The 24,016-nt window shown below is 40.8% G+C and overlaps 1 protein-coding gene across 4 annotated transcripts in view; it reads right to left on the bottom strand.

Moving 5' to 3' along the window:
* The window catches only part of mapkap1 (MAPK associated protein 1), a 35,410-nt gene extending 17,226 nt beyond the window's left edge, over window positions 1–18,184 (bottom strand). The window contains exons 1-9 of one of the 4 annotated variants that reach the window (XM_083794470.1): window positions 18,066–18,184; window positions 11,580–11,728; window positions 11,254–11,547; window positions 10,546–10,662; window positions 6,357–6,395; window positions 5,990–6,082; window positions 3,318–3,469; window positions 1,608–1,780; window positions 1–31 (exon numbers count right to left, since the gene is read on the bottom strand). The exon at window positions 1–31 is cut by the window's left edge and continues 146 nt beyond it. In XM_083794470.1, coding sequence (XP_083650596.1) covers window positions 1–31; window positions 1,608–1,780; window positions 3,318–3,469; window positions 5,990–6,082; window positions 6,357–6,395; window positions 10,546–10,662; window positions 11,254–11,458 — 810 coding nt within the window. In that variant the 5' untranslated portion in view covers window positions 11,459–11,547; window positions 11,580–11,728; window positions 18,066–18,184. Of the gene's footprint in view, window positions 32–1,607; window positions 1,781–3,317; window positions 3,470–5,989; window positions 6,083–6,356; window positions 6,396–10,545; window positions 10,663–11,253; window positions 11,729–18,065 lie in introns of all 4 variants that reach the window. The other 3 variants (XM_083794471.1, XM_083794469.1, XM_083794472.1) reach the window with 3 other exon arrangements.
* Window positions 18,185–24,016: the final 5,832 nt, after the last annotated feature.

Raw genomic sequence — 24,016 nt, 5'->3', positions numbered from 1 at the left:
GATGTGGAGACAGTAAGACGACACGTTCTCGCTGTACAAGTACATCAATACATTAAAACATTTCATTCAATCATAAATTATCATAAAATGTCACATGTTGTTTGGTTTGCAGGCGAAACACAATCTCTGGATGTGATTTGAATTTGTTGGAGCTTGATAACAGATAACCGAAAGAAATCAGATAACAAGCTTATGGATTACCCGGTATCGATAAGCTTTGGGCTTATCCAGTACCCGGTATCAATAAGCTTTGGGCTTATCCAGTACCCGGTATCAATAAGCTTTGGGCTTATCCAGTACCCGGTATCGATAAGCTTTGGGCTTATCCAGTACCCGGTATCAATAAGCTTTGGGCTTATCCAGTACGCGGTATCGATAAGCTTTGGGCTTATCCAGTACCCGGTATCGATAAGCTTTGGGCTTATCCAGTACCCGGTATCAATAAGCTTTGGGCTTTGGGTATTTTTTCACACATAACGTACTGTTTGACAACGTGGTCACAGACGAATCAGACAACTTTAAAACCCATAGAATCACTGTACAAACAGACATTAAAAACACTTGACCAAAAGCCCAACCGTTACCACAATTGCCACATAGTTCAAAAGTGCAACTTATTTAATTTTAACAGCTTCAAACTCTTTGCAGATACTTGTCTCATGTTTAAGATCTTAAACGGACTTGCACCTCCACCACTGAACCAGTTCATAGATGGAAGGGACAGTGGTGACAGAGCAACAAGGGCAACTACCAGAGGGGACTGTAAAGTGCCAATCAGACGTAGTGTGTTTGGTAAAACAGTCTTCTCTGTTAGAGCCTCCCATCACTGGAACAGTCTCTGTCAGAGCCTCCCATCACTGGAACAGTCTCTGTCAGAGCCTCCCATCACTGGAACAGTCTCTGTCAGAGCCTCCCATCACTGGAACAGTCTCTGTCAGAGCCTCCCATCACTGGAACAGTCTCTGTTAGAGCCTCCCATCACTGGAACAGTCTCTGTCAGAGCCTCCCATCACTGGAACAGTCTCTGTTAGAGCCTCCCATCACTGGAACAGTCTCTGTCAGAGCCTCCCATCACTGGTCTCACAACAGTCTCCCCACAGAAGTAAGAGAGACCTCCAACTATCTGACCTTCAAATTCAACCTGAAAAGGGGGCTAAAAACAACTCAAATCTGTAATCATGAGTAACTATCAGCAGTAATTAGTATTCATCAGCGGTGTCATTTCTCACTTCACTTTGCAGTTGTTCTGTCCCCTGTACCATGTTGATCTATTGTGTTTTTGTATGGACGTGGTGTTGGGTGCCTGCACATATGCACACATGGCATCAACACATGGTGTTGTGTGCAGGCACAATACACACTGTCTTTCTTTTATCATACATTTTTTAAGAGCCTGCCCAGGGACTACAGATGGCCCATTTACATTGATGCATACTTTACTGGGTTAAGTATTTATAGTGTATAAATACATACTTTAGTTTGGGCTCGCACCCCTCCCCCGTGTACTGGGTTAAGTATTTATAGTGTTAAGTATTTATACTTTAGTTTGGGCTCGCGCCCCTCCCCCGTGTACTGGGTTAAGTATTTATAGTGTTAAGTATTTATACTTTAGTTTGGGCTCGCGCCCCTCCCCCGTGTACTGCCAGCAGATCAGTCCGATGAGGTCGTGCACGCGGGCGTTGGCGATGGTCACCACCGTCATGGGGTGGAGCTTATCCTGACCAATCAGCATGGAGAGATACACGTCGATCTTCTTGGTGGCCGTGGTGCCGATGTGACCCTGTGGACACACGCACACGCACACGCGCACACACGCACACACACGCACACACACGCACACACACACACACACACACGCGCACACACACGCACACACACACACACACACACACAGTCACCATCTGCATCAACAGATACACTTTCTGATATGAACAATAAGGACCGAAATGTCCTTTCCTGCGAGCGAGAATGTTTGCCGATGCGATTCCAAATAAAAATGACAGTGTTTGAAATCATTCCAACGCCACAGAAGACCTCCCGAACGTCTAAATGTTTTGTCAGTCAAAAGATAACGGTTAGTTCTGTCCGTCCGTCCGTCCTTTGTCTGTAAACCTTTCTGCAAAGCGACCAGTGGAACTGATTTGCACGCACGGCCCTTTCCTTTTTTCTCTCTCATGTAAATGTGGCTCTTCTCCCTTCTGGCTCCAAAACTGTGGAATGCACTTCCCATTGCAGTCAGAACTGCAGCATCACTCCCAATCTTCCGCCGTAGTCTGAAAACCCACCTTTTCAGACTCCATCATGGCCCATAGCACTTACCCCACCCCCTTAGATAGCATTTCTGTAGACTTAGATAGCATTTGATACAGACTTATAGCATATTATGTAGACAGCACTATAATTGCATTGTATGTAGTCATAGCACGTCATAGTACATATGTATAGCATAGTAGTATAGATGTATAGTTTATATGTATAGCTTCATTATATAGATATTCCACTGTACTTTCTTAGCTTACGCATGTTTCTTGATAAATGTTTTTATGTGATGTATTCCCATGCTTTTTTGTTCTTGCTTAATGTAAGTCGCTCTGGATTAAGAGCGTCTGCTAAATGCCTAAATTGTAAATTGTAAATTGTAGGCTACATTTAAATGTTCATGAATCCAAGTAACTGCCTGGCTCCGGCTGTTACAATGAGCCTATTTAATTGGCTCAATACAGTGTTTGCTGCGCAAGAGTATTCAATATAGCGCTCCGTCACCGTCACTATAATTATAGTTCGCTAAACTGAAATGAAAAAGAATGGAATGTGACATTTGGAAGACAATGGCAAGCCGGCAAGCCGTCAACCCGAAAAACACGGTTAGCCATCAGAGTAGGAGGTGAGCTAAGTTCAGACATGCCAGTGTTAACCCATTCTGGGCAGGAACCCCTTTTGGTGTTAAAGCTATGCTTTTCAGAAAACTGTTTGTGGAAGACATTTTTAGAATCTGATCTCAGGTCAGAATGGTAAACTGTCAGGATGTAGAAGACATTTTTACAATTTGATCTCAGGTCAGAATGGGTTAAATCCACAGGAACTGTCAGGATGTAGAGTACATTTTATAGAATCTGATCTCAGGTCAGAATGGTAAACTGTCAGGATGTAGAAGACATTTTTAGAATCTGATCTCAGGTCAGAATGGTAAACTGTCAGGATGTAGAGGACATCTTTTAGAATCTGATCTCAGGTCAGAATGGTAAACTGTCAGGATGTAGAGGGCATCTTTTAGAATCTGATCTCAGGTCAGAACGGGATGAAGCAGAAGGTCTCACCTTGCCGTCGAACTTGGAGTACTCGTTGAAGGGGTTGTTGAGCTGCTGCGGACATTGCTCCAGACGCAGCGACAGGGTGGACTTGGAGCTCCCAGAGGTCCTGGATCGCTCTCTGAAGTCCCTCTTCTCAAACAGCAAGCCCAGGTCGTCCACTGTGAGGACAGATCAGTGTTGTTTTCGTCGACTAAAACTAAGACGAAAAATGTTCGTCAACTACCTTTTTTCACTGACTAAAACTAAATGAATACGAAATAAAAACGAATCTATGATGACTAAAACTAAGACTAAATATACTGACAATTTTGTCAACAAATAAAAACTAGACTAAAATGTTAGGAAGGGACTAGTGGACAAGAGATCCAGTTTTATGCTGGGTTGCATGCTGAAAATAGCAGATATACAATCTCACAACGCGTGTGAGATTGTATATCTGCTATTTTCAGCATGCAACCAAAGTGTAAAATATGTCATTACAACGACATCAAGGCCTGTCGAAACACATTTTCGTATGACAAATCGTATGACATTTAGTCGACTAAAACTAGACTAAACACTAGAACATTCCAGGTGACTAAAATGTGACTAAAACTAAGTGAAAACTATTCAAGAGACTATGACTAAAACTAAAATAGAAATTTGCTGCCAAAAACAACACTGGGACAGATACTTATATACTACTAATAATAATAATAATAATAATAACTAGAACTGCACTCTGTCGAGTGCATACTTGCTTGTTGCACACTAGTAGGCCATAAATGGCCAACCAGTGCGCAAGCAGAGCGCGCAAGTACTTTCGACCGCCATAAACTGTCAAATCTCAGTATCTCTGTGAAGGAACGTTTGACATTTCTAATTATTAGGTTGTAAAAAACATTTTGTCATTACGTCACCATCGAAAACCAATTACACTCTGGCATTGGGTCCTTTAATCCACATATTTCTTACGTCATCATTGAGATCTAGTTATACATATACTATATGATATACTATACAAACGACTCATATTTGGCCAATCGACGAATCGAGGCCGAAAATCGACGTGTCGAACGACTTTTTTCCTTTAAAAAAAATATATATTTTTATATTTCTGTTGTTGCTGCGCAGCAGTTGAGGAGAACGCAACTATGCATTCCTTTAAGCAACACAACTTCTGCAGCTGCATCCATATGTTTAGAATTTGCATCAATGATCAAATCCCAATAATAAAAAATAAACTTTATTTTGTAAACAGCGACACTGAAGGAGCAGCGGCGCTATCGGCTAGTAGTCCCAACTCTCAAGTGTCTGCAGCCTGTCACGAGCCCCGTAATGAACTGATACGGGACGCACGTTGTTCCATATTTTAATGTTGGGTCGGAGAATAAATACAGTATGAATGACGGCGGGATATATTTGACAACTCTGTCCTGCTTTCTTCTTCACGAGAAGAGAAGAGCGCTCATCAGTCAGCTCACTTTACGGCATGTGTAGATGAGATGTGAACCTGGGTCTGGGAAGCTCAGAGCTGCAGCCATTGGCTCATGATACGAGCACACGACCAATGGGACAGATCATTCAGTGTTGCTAAGATACCACCCCCCACCACAACCCACCTTTTCAGACTCCATCATGGCCCATAGCACTTACCCTACCCCCCTTAGATAGCATTTCTGTAGACTTAGATAGCATCTGATACAAACTTATAGCATGTTATGTAGACAGCACTATAATTGCATTGTATATAGTCATAGCACGCCATAGTACATATGTATAGCATAGTAGTATATATATATATATAGTTTATATACATGTATAGTCTCATAATATAGATATTCCACTGTTACTTTCTTAGCATGTTTTATGATAAATGCTTTTTTTTGTGATGTATTCCCATGCTTTTTGTTCTTGCTTAATGTAAGTCGCTCTGGATTAAGAGCGTCTGCTAAATGCCTAAATTGTAAATTGTAAATTGTACACACACACACACACCCTTCCACAGGTCCACAGTGCTCTGCTCAAAGTTAACTTGCATGTGACGAGCGGCACTGACAGGCGCAGCACAGCAGTGTCACACAGACAAACACGTACCTCTCCCATTTGGAAAACATTTGAAACAGCAACGTTTATAACGTTTTACATTATAAAAAATATATAATACAAATAAAAAAGATTTTTCGACTCATACGTTTTAAGTCGCGGGAGGCATGAGTCGATAATCGAGTCGATTTTCAACATTTTTCAACATCCCTATTAGCGGTATACTGTGGTTACTTTGCGCCTACCGTCCCAGCCAACCCGCCATTTTTGATGCGTATGCACCGTCCCAGCAAACTGTGCCTGATACGGCATTGGTGCCAGATTACATACATGTATACACAGGAGCATTACCTTTAATCCTCCCAACACTAAAACATATCGTCATTACGTATTACGAAAACCAATTACACTCTGTCATTGGGTCCTTTAATCCACATATTCCTTACGTCATCATTGAGAGCTAGTTATACATATACACACCATGTACTCTGGTCCCAGCAAATCAGGCACAATTTGCTGGGACGGTGCATACTGCATACGCATCAAAAGTGGCGTGTTGGCTGGGACGGTTGGAGTCCCGGGCAAAACCATTACTTGCGCGCTCTGCTTACGCAAGTAATAATAATAATATTAATAATAATACAGTACAGTACCAGTAGACGTAGAGCAGCTTCTCTCCTTCCATTGAATGTTTTTGCATTTAATTTGATTTTGACGTTCTTTCCTCAGACGCTCCAGTCTCTGTGCTGCAAGAGGAGAAAGAAAGAAAGAAAGAAAGAAAGAAAGAAAGAAAGAAAGAAAGAAAGAAAGAAGGAAAAAAAGAAAGAAAGAACATTTCGGTAAAAATGTGGACAAAATAACGTTAGATACGAGTCGACCTCCATCAGAATGGCTACAGTTCTTGAGCAGCTCACCAACGCCACAGGAAATAACATGATCAATATGCGTGTGGACACACCTTATAAGGACATAACATGATCAATATGCATGTGGAGAACATTGGAGAACTTCAGACCTTACCAGCCAGACCAGGTTTGTTGAGCTTCTCTGGTTGACTTCCTGATGAGACAATCAGTCTTCAGCATTAACGTTTATATATATATATATATATATATATATATATATATATATATATATATATCTTAAATACCGCAACACCCAATATTCAGATTTAAACCTCTAGTCATAAAGGTTTCATGTCATTAATTTTCATTTATTTGTATTTGTATTTATTCTTATAGGTTTTAATGGCCTCAGTTACACCCAAACACAACCTGACCTTTGAACATTCAGTGGGTGTTCTGTGGTTTTCTCTGTGTGTTCTGACGCCTTTTGAACGTCCAGTGGGTGTTCTGTGGTTTTCTCTGTGTGTTCTGACGCCTTTTGAACGTCCAGTGGGTGTTCTGTGTGTTCTGAAGTTCTGTGGTCTGGAGTTTTCTCTGTGACCCCTTTTCCACCGGTTGGTTCCCAATGGGAACTGGTTCAGTTCTTTTTGTTTTTTAGTCCATGAGCCAGAGTTCCAAAATTGGTGGGAAAAACTAGACCTATATTAAATTGTTTATAGAATCAATACAAGTAAATTAATACATGATAACCCTTCCACAGTTGTAGCTTTTTCATATTTTCCATTATTTTGCATATTTTCCTACATAATGCCTCATTTGCATATTTTAAAATGTAAAATTTGTAATACAATAAATCATTGTCTTCGTGTAAGTACACAATTGGGGAAGTTTCATGGTGATAACAATCTAATATAGGTATGGTTTTGCTCCACTCAATTCATAATTAACGTTCCAATTTTGGAGCTCTGGCTCATGGACTAAGAACCACAAAGAACTGAACCGGTTCCCACTGGGAACCAACCGGTGGAAAAGAACTGAACCGGTTCCCACTGGGAACTAACCGGTGGAAAAGAACTGAACCGGTTCCCACTGGGAAACAACCGGTGGAAAAGAACTGAACCGGTTCCCACTGGGAACCAACCGGTGGAAAAGAACTGAACCGGTTCCCACTGGGAACCAACCGGTGGAAAAGGGGCCTGTGTGTTCTGAAGTTCTGTGGTCTGGGGTTTTCTCTGTGTGTTCTGACGTTCTGGGTGCAGTTGAGCTCAGAAAACCAGAAAAATAAATAGAAATAAAAATAAATACAAAAACATATTTCACGTCATGATTCCTTTAGCACCCTAAAACCCACGGATAAAACCTCCAGTCTCAACACACCCCAACAGTTCAGATTTAACCTTCAGTATTAAAACACCCCAACAGTTCAGATTTAACCTTCAGTAATAAAACACCCCAACGGTTCAGATTTAACCTTCAGTATTAAAACACCCCAACGGTTCAGATTTAACCTTCAGTATTAAAACACCCCAACGGTTCAGATTTAACCTTCAGTATTAAAACACCCCAACGGTTCAGATTTAACCCAATAGAACCCAAAGGGAGCCAAAAGGAACTACAGTGAAAACTACATATTTTACTCTAGGACTACAAACAAACGTGAAAGTGAAATGTAAGTAGTTTTGTAAAAAAAAGAAAAGCCTTTGGACTCCCTCTGGCGCCCCCTCTGGCGCCGAATACCACATTTCAACCTCCAACTTCACACCAAACATCTCAATGGCACAGAAGAATAACCCAAAACAAAGTAAGGCCTGGGACCAAATGACCACCAGTCAAACAATCAGAATGGTACATGCAGCTCTGCCCTCCCTCAGTGCCCTCAGTGTCCACTTACTTGACTGATTACTTTTAAAAACGTAACTCCAGAACCGTTCGCCCCACCGACGTCATATTCCACACACGCGTTCCACACCCCCGCAGGGAGTGCAGTGCCCGGACTCGAGTCTCCAGAACCACCACAAAAGCCTAAATCCCCTCAGTCACCAGTGCAATTTCCAGCCTCTGCCTCAGCCAATTGATTGCCATGGCAACCTCACACCTGTCATTTTGCCCTCTTCACAGACAGACAGATACAGAGATCTCCATGTGGGACACAGACAGACAGACAGACAGACAGACAGACACACAGACAGACAGACAGACAGACAGACAGACAGACAGACAGACAGACAGACAGACAGACAGACAGACAGACAGACAGACAGACAGACAGACAGACAGACAGACAGACAGACACAGAGATCTCCATGTGGGACACAGACAGACAGATACAGAGATCTCCATGTGGGACACAGACAGACAGACAGATACAGAGATCTCCATGTGGGACACAGACAGATACAGAGATCTCCATGTGGGACACAGACAGACAGACAGATACAGAGATCTCCATGTGGGACACAGACAGATACAGAGATCTCCATGTGGGACACAGACAGACAGATACAGAGATCTCCATGTGGGACACAGACAGATACAGAGATCTCCATGTGGGAGACAGACAGACAGATACAGAGATCTCCATGTGGGACACAGACAGACAGATACAGAGATCTCCATGTGGGACACAGACAGACAGATACAGAGATCTCCATGTGGGACACAGACAGACAGACAGATACAGAGATCTCCATGTGGGACACAGACAGACAGATACAGAGATCTCCATGTGGGACACAGACAGACAGATACAGAGATCTCCATGTGGGACACAGACAGATACAGAGATCTCCATGTGGGACACAGACAGACAGATACAGAGATCTCCATGTGGGACACAGACAGACAGATACAGAGATCTCCATGTGGGACACAGACAGACAGACAGATACAGAGATCTCCATGTGGGACACAGACAGATACAGAGATCTCCATGTGGGACACAGACAGATACAGAGATCTCCATGTGGGACACAGACAGACAGACAGATACAGAGATCTCCATGTGGGACACAGACAGACAGATACAGAGATCTCCATGTGGGACACAGACAGACAGATACAGAGATCTCCATGTGGGACACAGACAGATACAGAGATCTCCATGTGGGACACAGACAGACAGTTACAGAGATCTCCATGTGGGACACAGACAGACAGACACAGAGATCTCCATGTGGGACACAGACAGACATATACAGAGATCTCCATGTGGGACACAGACAGACAGACACAGAGATCTCCATGTGGGACACAGACAGACATATACAGAGATCTCCATGTGGGACACAGACAGACAGACAGACAGATAGATACAGAGATCTCCATGTGGGACACAGACAGACAGATACAGAGATCTCCATGTGGGACACAGACAGACAGATACAGAGATCTCCATGTGGGACACAGACAGACAGATACAGAGATCTCCATATGGGACACAGACAGATACAGAGATCTCCATGTGGGACACAGACAGACAGACAGACAGATACAGAGATCTCCATGTGGGACACAGACAGACAGATACAGAGATCTCCATATGGGACAGACAGACAGACAGACAGACAGACAGACAGACAGACAGACAGACAGACAGACAGACAGACAGACAGACAGACAGACAGACAGACAGACAGACAGACAGACAGACAGACAGACAGACAGACAGACAGACAGTTAAAACGCCTGCTGTGACAAGTTAACAACGGGTATTATTAGGTTCCCAAGTTGCATCGTTCTCAAGTAGGCCGACGGACACGGACAGGTGTCTTATGGGTAAATTCACCAGGTGCCTTTAAAACAGGCCTAGCAGGTCAGAGGTCAGGGAGAGGAGCTGACCGACATCATGACTGTATGTGTGAGTGCATGGACCAGAATGGACCGCAAGGTCTTTCTTCGGAAATCCTTAAATTTGGACCAAAATGGCCGAATGTACACATTGTGCTTTTTGCATTTTTCTTTTGTCTAATACAATAATCAATCAATCAATCAATCAATCAATCAATCAATCAATCAAAGCAGCCTCCACTTATCATCACCTTTATGATCAGATGACCATATTTAACCCTTTGTGATCAGATGTCCATATTTAACCCTTTGTGATCAGATGTCCATATTTAACCCTTTGTGATCAGATGTCCAGTAACCTCCAAACAACCAAACACCACAACACATCACGCACACGCACGCACGCACGCACGCACGCACGCACGCACGCACACACACACACACACACGCACGCACGCACGCACGCACTAGGGCAGACCTTCGATCACGTTTTTGAAGATCGACGCTTCGATAAAAAAAAAACATGGATCTTCGCCGCTTCGACATCCCACGGGGGGTGGGGGGGGGGGGGGGTGTACCTGTGTTGGAGCGTCGGCGGATCCCAAAGTCCCAGCTGGACGTGATGTCCATGGACTGGGATAGCTCACAGCCGTGGGACTCTGCCGGCCCGCTAGGCCCTCCTCCTCCTCCGTCACCTGAAGAGATGAAACATATGAAAGCCTCCTGGTTGCCACGGCGATGGAGAAACCCCGTTCACCCCCACACACACACACTCACCTATGCCCTGACCCCATTGGTCACCAACCTTGTCCAGAAAGATCCCATTGTTCCAGAGGTCCATTCCGTCCCTCCCGGGCACCAGGGTGGTTCCTCCCGGCACCAGGGCGGTTCCTCCCGGCACTAGGGCGGTCCCTCCCGGCACCAGGGCGGTCCCTCCCGGCACCAGGGTGGTTCCTCCCGGCACCAGGGTGGTCCCTCCCGGCACCAGGGTGGTCCCTCCCGGCACCAGGGTGGTCCCTCCCGGCACCAGGGTGGTCCCTCCCGGCATCAGGGTGGTCCCTCCCGGCACCAGGGTGGTTCCTCCAGGCACCAGGGTGGTCCCTCCAGGCACCAGGGTGGTCCCTCCAGGCACCAGGGTGGTCCCTCCAGGCACCAGGGTGGTCCCTCCCGGCACCAGGGTGGTTCCTCCCGGTTCCAGTAGGTCACTAACCTTGAGATCCCATTGTTCCGGAGGTCCAGTCCGTCCCTCCCGGCACCAGGACCAGCTGTCCTCGCTCCATACTAACCTTGGCTCCAGTCCGTCCCTCCGGGCACCAGGGCAGTCCCTCCCGGCACCAGGGTGGTCCCTCCCGGCACCAGGACCAGCTGTCCTCGCTCCATGTCCACATCCTGGTCCATCAGGACCATCTCACACATCCCTGTGTCGTCGCTGGTCACATGACTCTGGCGGATGTGGGCCAGGATGATCACAGGGTTGTCCAGGAACGCCATGATTGGTGGAGGAATCACCGCCCAGACCTCTGATTGGTGGAGGAATCACCGCCCAGACCTCTGATTGGTGGAGGAATCACCGCCCAGACCTCTGATTGGTGGAAGAAATCACCGCCCAGACATCTGATTGGTGGAAAAATCACCAGCGAGACGTCTGATTGGTGGAAGAATCACCACCGAGACGTCCGATTGGTGGAAGAAATCACTGCCGAGACGTCTAATTGGTGGAAGAATCACCACGGAGAAGTCTTGATCAGGATTCCATCATCTCTGTTTGAAAAGAGTTATGAGAAGATTACATTAGTATTCATTATTATATTATTATCATATCATATCATATATTATCATATTAGGGGTGCCGATTCCGATATACTATTATGCACCACAAACATTAGGACATCCCCAACCATCGCTGTTTTTAAGTCCAATTTAAAAACATAAAATGTATTTAACATTGCCTAACCTAACATGTAATTGTAGCTGTTATTACACAACAAACCCTTATTGCACTTAAGACAGCAGAAAGAACAGCAACAATACATATATATATATATATATATATATATATATATATATATATATATATATATATATATATATATATATATAATTAATGTAGTAATGTTGTTCAGCAACTACAGACTAAAGACGATACATATTTATATATAATTAATGTAGTAATGTTCAGCAACTACAGACTAAAGACGATACATATTTATATATAATTAATGTAGTAATGTTCAGTAACTACAGACTAAAGACAATACATATTTATATATAATTAATGTAGTAATGTTCAGTAACTACAGACTAAAGACAATACATATTTATATATAATTAATGTAGTAATGTTCAGCAACTACAGACTAAAGACGATACATATTTATATATAATTAATGTAGTAATGTTCAGTAACTACAGACTAAAGACAATACATATTTATATATAATTAATGTAGTAATGTTCAGCAACTACAGACTAAAGACAATACATATTTATATATAATTAATGTAGTAATGTTCAGCAACTACAGACTAAAGACGATACATATTTATATATAATTAATGTAGTAATGTTCAGCAACTACAGACTAAAGACGATACATATTTATATATAATTAATGTAGTAATGTTCAGCAACTACAGACTAAAGACAATACATATTTATATATAATTAATGTAGTAATGTTCAGCAACTACAGACTAAAGACAATACATATTTATATATAATTATGTAGTAATGTTGTTCAGCAACTACAGACTAAAGACGATACATATTTATATATAATTAATGTAGTAATGTTCAGCAACTACAGACTAAAGACGATACATATTTATATATAATTAATGTAGTAATGTTCAGCAACTACAGACTAAAGACAATACATATTTATATATAATTAATGTAGTAATGTTCAGTAACTACAGACTAAAGACAATACATATTTATATATAATTAATGTAGTAATGTTCAGCAACTACAGACTAAAGACGATACATATTTATATATAATTAATGTAGTAATGTTCAGCAACTACAGACTAAAGACAATACATATTTATATATAATTAATGTAGTAATGTTCAGCAACTACAGACTAAAGACAATACATATTTATATATAATTATGTAGTAATGTTGTTCAGCAACTACAGACTAAAGACGATACATATTTATATATAATTAATGTAGTAATGTTCAGCAACTACAGACTAAAGACGATACATATTTATATATAATTAATGTAGTAATGTTCAGCAACTACAGACTAAAGACAATACATATTTATATATAATTAATGTAGTAATGTTCAGCAACTACAGACTAAAGACAATACATATTTATATATAATTAATGTAGTAATGTTCAGTAACTACAGACTAAAGACAATACATATTTATATATAATTAATGTAGTAATGTTGTTCAGCAACTACAGACTAAAGACAATACATATTTATATATAATTAATGTAGTAATGTTCAGCAACTAGTACAGACTAAAGACAATACATATTTATATATAATTAATGTAGTAATGTTCAGCAACTACAGACTAAAGACGATACATATTTATATATAATTAATGTAGTAATGTTCAGCAACTACAGACTAAAGACGATACATATTTATATATAATTAATGTAGTAATGTTCAGCAACTACAGACTAAAGACAATACATATTTATATATAATTAATGTAGTAATGTTCAGCAACTACAGACTAAAGACAATACATATTTATATATAATTATGTAGTAATGTTGTTCAGCAACTACAGACTAAAGACGATACATATTTATATATAATTAATGTAGTAATGTTCAGCAACTACAGACTAAAGACGATACATATTTATATATAATTAATGTAGTAATGTTCAGCAACTACAGACTAAAGACAATACATATTTATATATAATTAATGTAGTAATGTTCAGTAACTACAGACTAAAGACAATACATATTTATATATAATTAATGTAGTAATGTTCAGCAACTACAGACTAAAGACGATACATATTTATATATAATTAATGTAGTAATGTTCAGCAACTACAGACTAAAGACAATACATATTTATATATAATTAATGTAGTAATGTTCAGCAACTACAGACTAAAGACAATACATATTTATATATAATTATGTAGTAATGTTGTTCAGCAACTACAGACTAAAGACGATACATATTTATATATAATTAATGTAGTAATGTTCAGCAACTACAGACTAAAGACGATACATATTTATATATAATTAATGTAGTAATGTTCAGCAACTACAGACTAAAGACAATACATATTTATATATAATTAATGTAGTAATGTTCAGCAACTACAGACTAAAGACAATACATATTTATATATAATTAATGTAGTAATGTTCAGTAACTACAGACTAAAGACAATACATATTTATATATAATTAATGTAGTAATGTTGTTCAGCAACTACAGACTAAAGACAATACATATTTATATATAATTAATGTAGTAATGTTCAGCAACTAGTACAGACTAAAGACAATACATATTTATATATAATTAATGTAGTAATGTTCAGCAACTACAGACTAAAGACAATACATATTTATATATAATTATGTAGTAATGTTGTTCAGTAACTACAGACTAAAGACAATACATATTTATATATAATTAATGTAGTAATGTTCAGCAACTAGTACAGACTAAAGACAATACATATTTATATATAATTATGTAGTAATGTTGTTCAGTAACTACAGACTAAAGACAATACATATTTATATATAATTAATGTAGTAATGTTCAGCAACTACAGACTAAAGACAATACATATTTTCGTGGAAAATATATTCATACTTGAGAAAGAATCGTGCAGAACTTGCTGGCACAATCATGACATGACATGCCTCATCAAAGTTAACTTTACAATGGTTGAATCCATTCTGGGCGGTGTTTTAAGCAATATGTCATACTTTAACTATTGAAAAATAGTAGACATACAAGCTCATAGCGCGGCACCGAGTGCCGCGCTATGAGCTTGTAGGTCTGCCCGTTTCGAAAAATCGTGAAAATGTGGTGCAAATCTTCGAGTATATATTCTTTTAGAGCAAACGTTTTTAACTTCTGGGGGTCAAAAACATATTTTCAGATGGGGGTCGGTGGCCAAATACAGATCATTCTGGGGGTCCTTGACATGAAATAGTTTGAGCACCACTGACACAGAAACATAGGGGTTTTTCAGAAAACTTTCAGGATTTAGAAGACATTTGTAGAATCGTCCTCAGGTTTAAATGGGTTAATGTGTTCTTATATTATCATCACTTTATCCAAATAGTTTGTCTTCAAAATAAAGGTTGTGGAGCGTGGGTGTTGTTACTGTACACACAACACACCCACGGTCACATTATGCCTAAAGGGATATTTCACTTTCACATAATGTGTGAGGTCATACTCATTTCATCGTCTTCTCCGGCTTTTGACATATGATATTAGAGTTATCGACAGAGTACAGCATCTTGCAATGGGTCTGGTCCACAAGATTCGCTACAGCACCAAGATACCCATGTACCTGTCTAAATACTTCACTAAGATACCCACGTACCTGTCTAAATACTTCACTAAGATACCCATGTACCTGTCTAAATACTTCACTAAGATACCCACGTACCTGTCTAAATACTTCACTAAGATACCCATGTACCTGTCTAAATACTTCACTAAGATACCCATGTACCTGTCTAAATACTTCACTAAGATACCCATGTACCTGTCTAAATACTTCACTAAGATACCCACGTACCTGTCTAAATACTTCACTAAGATACCCATGTACCTGTCTAAATACTTCACTAAGATACCCACGTACCTGTCTAAATACTTCACTAAGAAGATACCCATGTACCTGTCTAAATACTTCCTTAATGTCAACGAAGTCCACACCCACAACACCAGAGGGAGTGCAACAAACCATGTGCAACCCAGATTCGGCACAAACAAGGGACTAAATTAATTTAGCTCCTATGCCACCAAAATGTGGAACGCCCTACCAACAGCCATTAAGACATGTGAATCCCTTGACTTGTTCAAAACCCGCTCGAAACTAAAATCCTTGTTATTCATGTCCTCACTGTATTGCATTACTGTTATTATTTTAAAGGTATATTCAGTGATTTTCACTGTGGGGCCCAGCCTTTCGTCCAATCAGGATAGAGAGTCAAAAACGAAACCTAAGGTTTTTTGACCCCCAGGGGTTAACTGGGGACAGGGATGGAACTCCTTATATGGCCAGCACACTCTATAGTAGGGAGGATTATCACAACGAAACAAAAAAAGAAGTGATATTTGAATTAAGTGAAATCACTGAATATACCTTTAATGTGTTATGCCTTTATTTGCTCCATTCTCTGTAAAGCTGCATGTCATGTTATGAAATGTGCTATACTAATAAAGTTGTATTATTATTATGTATTAATGTAGCTTCAGTTATCCTATGGTCATCATAACTAAACACCCTTTATGGAGACTACAGTGTAATGTTAGCCTGTAGCTACATGCAAACCGTTAGCTTCCCTCTTCCCCTTGGACACTACAGTGTAATGTTAGCCTGTAGCTTCATGCTAACCGTTAGCTTATCTCTCCCCCTTGGAGACTACAGTGTAACGTTAGCCTGTAGCTACATGCTAACCGTTAGCTTATCTCTCCCCCTTGGAGACTACAGTGTAACGTTAGCCTGTAGCTACATGCTAACCGTTAGCTTATCTCTCCCCCTTGGAGACTACAGAGTAACGTTAGCCTGTAGCTACATGCTAACCGTTAGCTTATCTCACCCCCGTGGACACTACAGTGTATGTTAACCGGTAGCTACATTTAGCTTATGGATCACACACACACAGTCTATATGACCAACGACAAAAAAGCCAAGAGAATACAACCACCCTAAGGACTATACTATCTGTACCAAGTAGATCCATAGACCTACTGCACAGCATGTAAACAGAGCTGCTAAATGTGAGGGTTTTGTAGCTCTGGTCCATATAATGCCTTTGCATTCATTCATTAACTAATGTACCACAGGACAAGGTCTTTCTATTCCATTTAAATAGGCTTTATGTTTACACAATACTGTACCTCCAACTGTATATACTTTATGTTTACACAATGCTGTACCTCCAACTGTATATACTTTGTTTACACAATGCTGTACCTCCAACTGTATATACTTTGTTTACACAATACTGTACCTCCAACTGTATATACTTTATGTTTACACAATACTGTACCTCCAACTGTATATACTTTATGTTTACACAATGCTGTACCTCCAACTGTATATACTTTATGTTTACACAATGCTGTACCTCCAACTGTATATACTTTGTTTACACAATGCTGTACCTCCAACTGTATATACTTTGTTTACACAATACTGTACCTCCAACTGTATATACTTTATGTTTACACAATACTGTACCTCCAACTGTATATACTTTATGTTTACACAATGCTGTAACTCCAGCTGTATATACTTTATGTTTACACAATGCTGTACCTCCTCCAACTGTATATACTTTATGTTTACACAATGCTGTACCTCCAACTGTATATACTTTATGTTTACACAATGCTGTACCTCCAACTGTATACTTTGTTTACACAATGCTGTAGATGTACCTCCAACTGTATATACTTTATGTTTACACAATGCTGTACCTCCTCCAACTGCATATACTTTATGTTTACACAATGCTGTACCTCCAACTGTATATACTTTGTTTACACAATGCTGTTTGTTTGTTTGATTGATTGAAATATTTATTAACAGTTTGCAGAATTACAGTACATTTCAAGCACAAACTCAATACAAAGACTGTTAAATGCAGAGTGGACGACGCCATAAAGCATTACACTTGTTTACAAGAGGGTCCATGCACCTTATTGTTCAATTCATCATAACATTTAGAGACGTACAAATAGACACCTCAAAGAACAGGGGATCGTCAATTCAACCGTTTTCACAACATTCTAAAAGGCGTTGCTTCGTTAATGTAAACGTGTGTTTTCTCTCACGCCAATAAAAGCTCATTTGAATTTGAATTTAAATCGGATCGTGATCATAAACTCACCCTTCATGCTTGATGCGTGCGTGCGTGCGTGGGTCACGTCAATAACAACGCGCACGCGCGCAAACACGCGCTGTGTTTAGTGCAGATTGAATACACGCCGTGGACGCTGCCTGTGTGTGTGTGTGTGTGTGTGTGTGTGTGTGTGTGTGTGTGTGTGTGTGTGTGTGTGTGTGTGTGTCACACAGTGTGTGTGTGTGTGTGTGTGTGTGTGTGTGTGTGTGTGTGTGTGTGTGTGTGTGTGTGTGTGTGTGTGTGTGTGTGTTTGTGCGTGCATGGGTACGCGTGTGTGCGTGTGGCAACGACACAGCTGATCCAGCAGCAACACACACTGTAACACTTCCGGGTCAGAGAGAGGACTTCAAAGTAAGATGCATAATCATCACCATCATGTAGGCTGACGTCAGAAATGTAGAATTACTTTTAATTGATTATTGTATTAGAATCGTACATTTCATTTTATTTCACAGTGTGTAGAATGGGTACTTTTCATTATATTTCACAGTATGTAGAATGGGTACATTTCATTATATTTCACAGTATGTAGAATGGGTACATTTCATTATATTTCACAGTATGCAGAATGGGTACATTTCATTATATTTCACAGTATGTAGAATGGGTACATTTCATTATATTTCACAGTATGTAGAATGGGTACATTTCATTATATTTCACAGTGTGTAGAATGGGTACATTTCATTATATTTCACAGTGTGTAGAATGGGTACATTTCATTATATTTCACAGTATGTAGAATGGGTGCATTTCATTATATTTCACAGTATGTAGAATGGGTACATTTCATTATATTTCACAGTATGTAGAATGGGTACATTTCATTATATTTCACAGTATGTAGAATGGGTACATTTCATTATATTTCACAGTGTGTAGAATGGGTACATTTCATTATATTTCACAGTGTGTAGAATGGGTACATTTCATTATATTTCACAGTGTGTAGAATGGGTACATTTCATTATATTTCACAGCATGTAGAATGGGTACATTTCATTATATTTCACAGTGTGTAGAATGGGTACATTTCATTATATTTCACAGTGTGTAGAATGGGTACATTTCATTATATTTCACAGTGTGTAGAATGGGTACATTTCATTATATTTCACAGCATGTAGAATGGGTACATTTCAAACAGGTACATTTCAAACAGGTCGAGGTCAATACAAAATCTGATTCTGAGGATATGCCAGCGTAAAATCTGAATCCTTGTATGACCTATGATGATTTCCTGTTTTTGGCTGTATAGAAGTGTCTATTTATATGTCTCTAAATGTTATGATGAATTGAACATGGTGGACCCTCTTAAACAAGTGTAGTGCTTTATGGTGTCGTCCACTCACAGTTTTTGTATTGAGTTGTTGTACTTGAAATGTGCTGTAATTTTGCAAACTGTTAATAAATACTTCAATCAATCCATCAATAAAACCAGGCTCTGACAAATGACACAATTATTAGTTTGGGGTTCCTTGACATGAAACATTTCTTTATTATACATACAGCCTATATAAGAAAGAAAGAAAGAAAGAAAGAAAGAAAGAAAGAAAGAAAGAAAGAAGTAATACTTTATTATTTGTCAGTTCAATTATTGTTAAAGGTATATTCAGTGATTTCACTTAATTCAAATATCACTTATTTTTTTGTTTTGTTGTGATAATCCTCCCTACTATAGAGTGTGCTGACCATATAAGGAGTTCCTCCCTGTCCCCAGTTAACCCCTGGGGGTCAAAAAACCTTAGGTTTCGTTTTTGACTCTCTATCCTGATTGGACGAAAGGCTGGGTCCCACAGCCAAAAACGAAACTTAAGGTTTGTTGAGTGAAATCACTGAATATACCTTTAAACATCTGCATTTATTCATTTACAAGAGGTCTACACAATTAGAGAATGTATATATATATATATTATTTTTTTACCATCACATCAAATAATTCAGAGATTACATTGTTTACATTAATTGTCCACATTTTACAGCGCAATGTGAAATATATAGGCAAAATATAGGCTTTGCTGCCACCTTGTGGTGACAACGGACAATCACACAGAATGCATCAACTGATTTGCCTGCAGAACAAAACTAGTTATTTGTGTTTATATTGTAACTGTTTGTACTGGTGTTTATCAGTATTGATTTCGTCGACTAAAACTAAGACGACAGATGTTCGTCGACTACCTTTTTCGACTGACGAAAACTAAATGGAAACTATATTAAAAGTAAGCTATAATGACTACAACTAAGATAAATATTTTGACAATTTCGTCAACAAATAAAAACTAGTCATCATTTTACACTTGGTTGCATACTGAAAATAGCAGATCTACAAGCTCACAACACTTGTAGATCTGCTATTAATCATGATAAAATAGCACCATTGTTTTCCTACTGTGTCTCATAGGAGGGCTGTGGGCAGTTCAGAAACCTGTCTGTGTCTCATAGGAGGGCTGTGGGCAGTTCAGAAACCTGTCTGTGTCTCATAGGAGGGCTGTGGGCAGTTCAGAAACCTGTCTGTGTCTCATAGGAGGGCTGTGGGCAGTTCAGAAACCCGTCTGTGTCTCATAGGAGGGCTGTGGGCAGTTCAGAAACCCGTCTGTGTCTCATAGGAGGGCTGTGGGCAGTTCAGAAAACAGGCTGTGTCTCATAGGAGGGCTGTGGGCAGTTCAGAAACCAGTCTGTGTCTCATAGTAGGGCTGTGGGCGGTTCAGAAACCAGTCTGTGTCTCATAGGAGGGCTGTGGGCGGTTCAGAAACCAGTCTGTGTCTCATAGGAGGACTGTGGGTGGTTATGGGCAGAAATAGTAAACTCTCCTGGCTCTTCTTACTGTATGCATATGAATATGATAAACCGACACTGCTTTTAGCTAAATGAGCTCACTACATGAGACTGATTGTGTGATTACATCTGATATTGCCTGCATATGATCGCGTGGGGATCAATTATTATTATTATATTATAATTGATAAACACTCGTATCATATTAGGGGAAATATATTAGGCTATACAATATTACAACTATACGTAAATATTTTACTATCCATAGTACATATCCATCTACTATATATATTTTACTATCCAAATATTGTACTTTTAAAACGATTTTATTTTAAAAATGTCAACTAAAATGTACACATTTATGCATTGTGAGCTTGTAGATCTGGCATTTTCCAAAACAAATTAAAAAAGATATATATACATTTGTGAACTGTTCAGGAGAGGAGAAAAACTGATTTTTATTATTTTTTTTATCCAAAATGAGTTAATATCACAGGCAGACTCTTCACATGTCTGAAATAAATGTCAGAGCTGAAATCGTAAATATGTAAATATTAAATAAATGCTTAAACATTTAGCTACTTCAAATTCGACACACACGTTCCACACCCTCGGACCCACGGTTTTCCAGAACCACCACAAAAGGCTCTGGTCAGGCTCTGCCAGTGGGCCTAATGAGGCCAACTCCTTTCACCTGGTCACGCTCTGCCAGTGGGCCTAATGAGGCCAACTCCTTTGACCTGGTCAGGCTCTGCCAGTGGGCCTAATGAGGCCAACTCCTTTCACCTGGGCCAGGCTCTGCCAGTGGGCCTAATGAGGCCAACTCGTTTCACCTGGTCAGGCTCTGCCAGTGGGCCTAATGAGGCCAACTCCTTTCACCTGGTCAGGCTCTGCCAGTGGGCCTAATGAGGCCAACTCCTTTCACCTGGTCAGGCTCTGCCAGTGGGCCTAATGAGGCCAACTCCTTTCACCTGGGCCAGGCTCTGCCAGTGGGCCTAATGAGGCCAACTCCTTTCACCTGGTCAGGCTCTGCCAGTGGGCCTAATGAGGCCAACTCCTTTCACCTGGTCAGGCTCTGCCAGTGGGCCTAATGAGGCCAACTCCTTTCACCTGGTCAGGCTCTGCCAGTGGGCCTAATGAGGCCAACTCCTTTCACCTGGGCCAGGCTCTGCCAGTGGGCCTAATGAGGCCAACTCCTTTCACCTGGTCAGGCTCTGCCAGTGGGCCTAATGAGGCCAACTCCTTTCACCTGGGCCAGGCTCTGCCAGTGGGCCTAATGAGGCCAACTCCTTTCACCTGGTCAGGCTCTGCCAGTGGGCCTAATGAGGCCAACTCCTTTCACCTGGGCCAGGCTCTGCCAGTGGGCCTAATGAGGCCAACTCCTTTCACCTGGTCAGGCTCTGCCAGTGGGCCTAATGAGGCCAACTCCTTTCACCTGGGCCAGGCTCTGCCAGTGGGCCTAATGAGGCCAACTCCTTTCACCTGGTCAGGCTCTGCCAGTGGGCCTAATGAGGCCAACTCCTTTCACCTGGGCAATTTCCAGCCTCTGCCTCAGCCAATTGAAGCTCAACCAATCAGGCTCTGCCAGTGGGCCGAATTGATTGCCAAGTACACTTTTCAGTTTGCAGTCTCCACACACATAGGCACACACACATCTTCACACACACACATAGGCACAAACACATCTTCACACACACAGGCACACACACAGATCTCCATGTGGGACACCGGCTGACAGTTAAAACGGGTGCTATGACAACGTATATAATTAGGTTAAAAAATAGCAGCTCATAGTGCGGCACTAGCTTGTAGATCTGCTTTTTTTTTTTTTTATCGTGAAAATCATTCCCAGCAAAAGGTTTTAACTCAATTCTTTGCGTCTGGGGGGGGACGGGACAACATTATTTTCAGATGGGGGTCGGCGGCCAATTACATTATGTTTGGGGCTCCTTGACAGACTACTGGCCAATCACAGCACGTCTTTTCAATTCAACCCAAAATGAGCTTTTATTGGGCATGAGAAAACAAACTTTCCTCTGATTGGCCGACCGAAAGTCACAAGAAGCAGAGCCATAGACTAAGACAGTTACGACAACTCCGTTCACTTCAGTCCAATAGAGGCTCTGCTACATAGACTTCTATTGGCTTCAGTCCAATGGAGGCTCTCCTACATAGACTTCTATTGGCTTCAGTCCAATGGAGGCTCTCCTACATGGACTTCTATTGGCTTCAGTCCAATGGAGGCTCTCCTACATAGACTTCTATTGGCTTCAGTCCAATGGAGGCTCTCCTACATAGACTTCTATTGGCTTCAGTCCAATGGAGGCTCTCCTACATGGACTTCTATTGGCTTCAGTCCAATGGAGGCTCTCCTACATAGACTTCTATTGGCTTCAGTCCAATGGAGGCTCTCCTACATAGACTTCTATTGGCTTCAGTCCAATGGAGGCTCTCCTACATAGACTTATATTGGCTTCAGTCCAATGGAGGCTCTCCTACATAGACTTATATTGGCTTCAGTCCAATGGAGGCTCTCCTACATAGACTTATATTGGCTTCAGTCCAATGGAGGCTCTCCTACATAGACTTATATTGGCTTCAGTCCAATGGAGGCTCTCCTACATAGACTTCTATTGGCTTCAGTCCAATGGAGGCTCTCCTACATAGAGTTCTATTGGCTTCAGTCCAATGGAGGCTCTCCTACATAGACTTCTATTGAGAATGGGGACAACCAACTGGGACCGTAAGAAGGCAGAATGCATTGGACTCAGGCAACAGCCCAGCTTTAATGATCTTAAATCCCTTTATTTTAGATCGTTTTTTTAGTAATAGTACAACATAAACATTACAGAGACTTTAGTTGTTACTGTACAATACTTTAAAACAGTCGTCATGTTGCACACATTGACTAAAATTGCTGTTATTTGCGCCGCCCCTCGTTGAAAACAATGTATTTCCAACTCCAGCTTGTCTCTCTCCATCCAGGCTGCATGAACAGTTTTCTGACCCCTCAATGTCCTAACTGTCTTCCTCTATGGCTCTGGTCAGACGTCCCCTTCTGTGGCGCATACGGCCGCTACGCTTCGCGAGGAGTCTCCTGTCGAGAGACACGCCCGAAGGAGGCGTCTCCCTTTCTCTGTCTATGTTCCTAGCATTCACCT

Source organism: Protomyctophum parallelum, assembly GCF_964188405.1.
Source record: "Protomyctophum parallelum genome assembly, chromosome: 21".
Classification (NCBI taxonomy): Eukaryota; Metazoa; Chordata; class Actinopteri; order Myctophiformes; family Myctophidae; genus Protomyctophum; species Protomyctophum parallelum.
The sequence above is the reverse complement of the archived record's forward strand: the minus strand, read 5'-3'. Positions and strand labels throughout refer to the sequence as shown.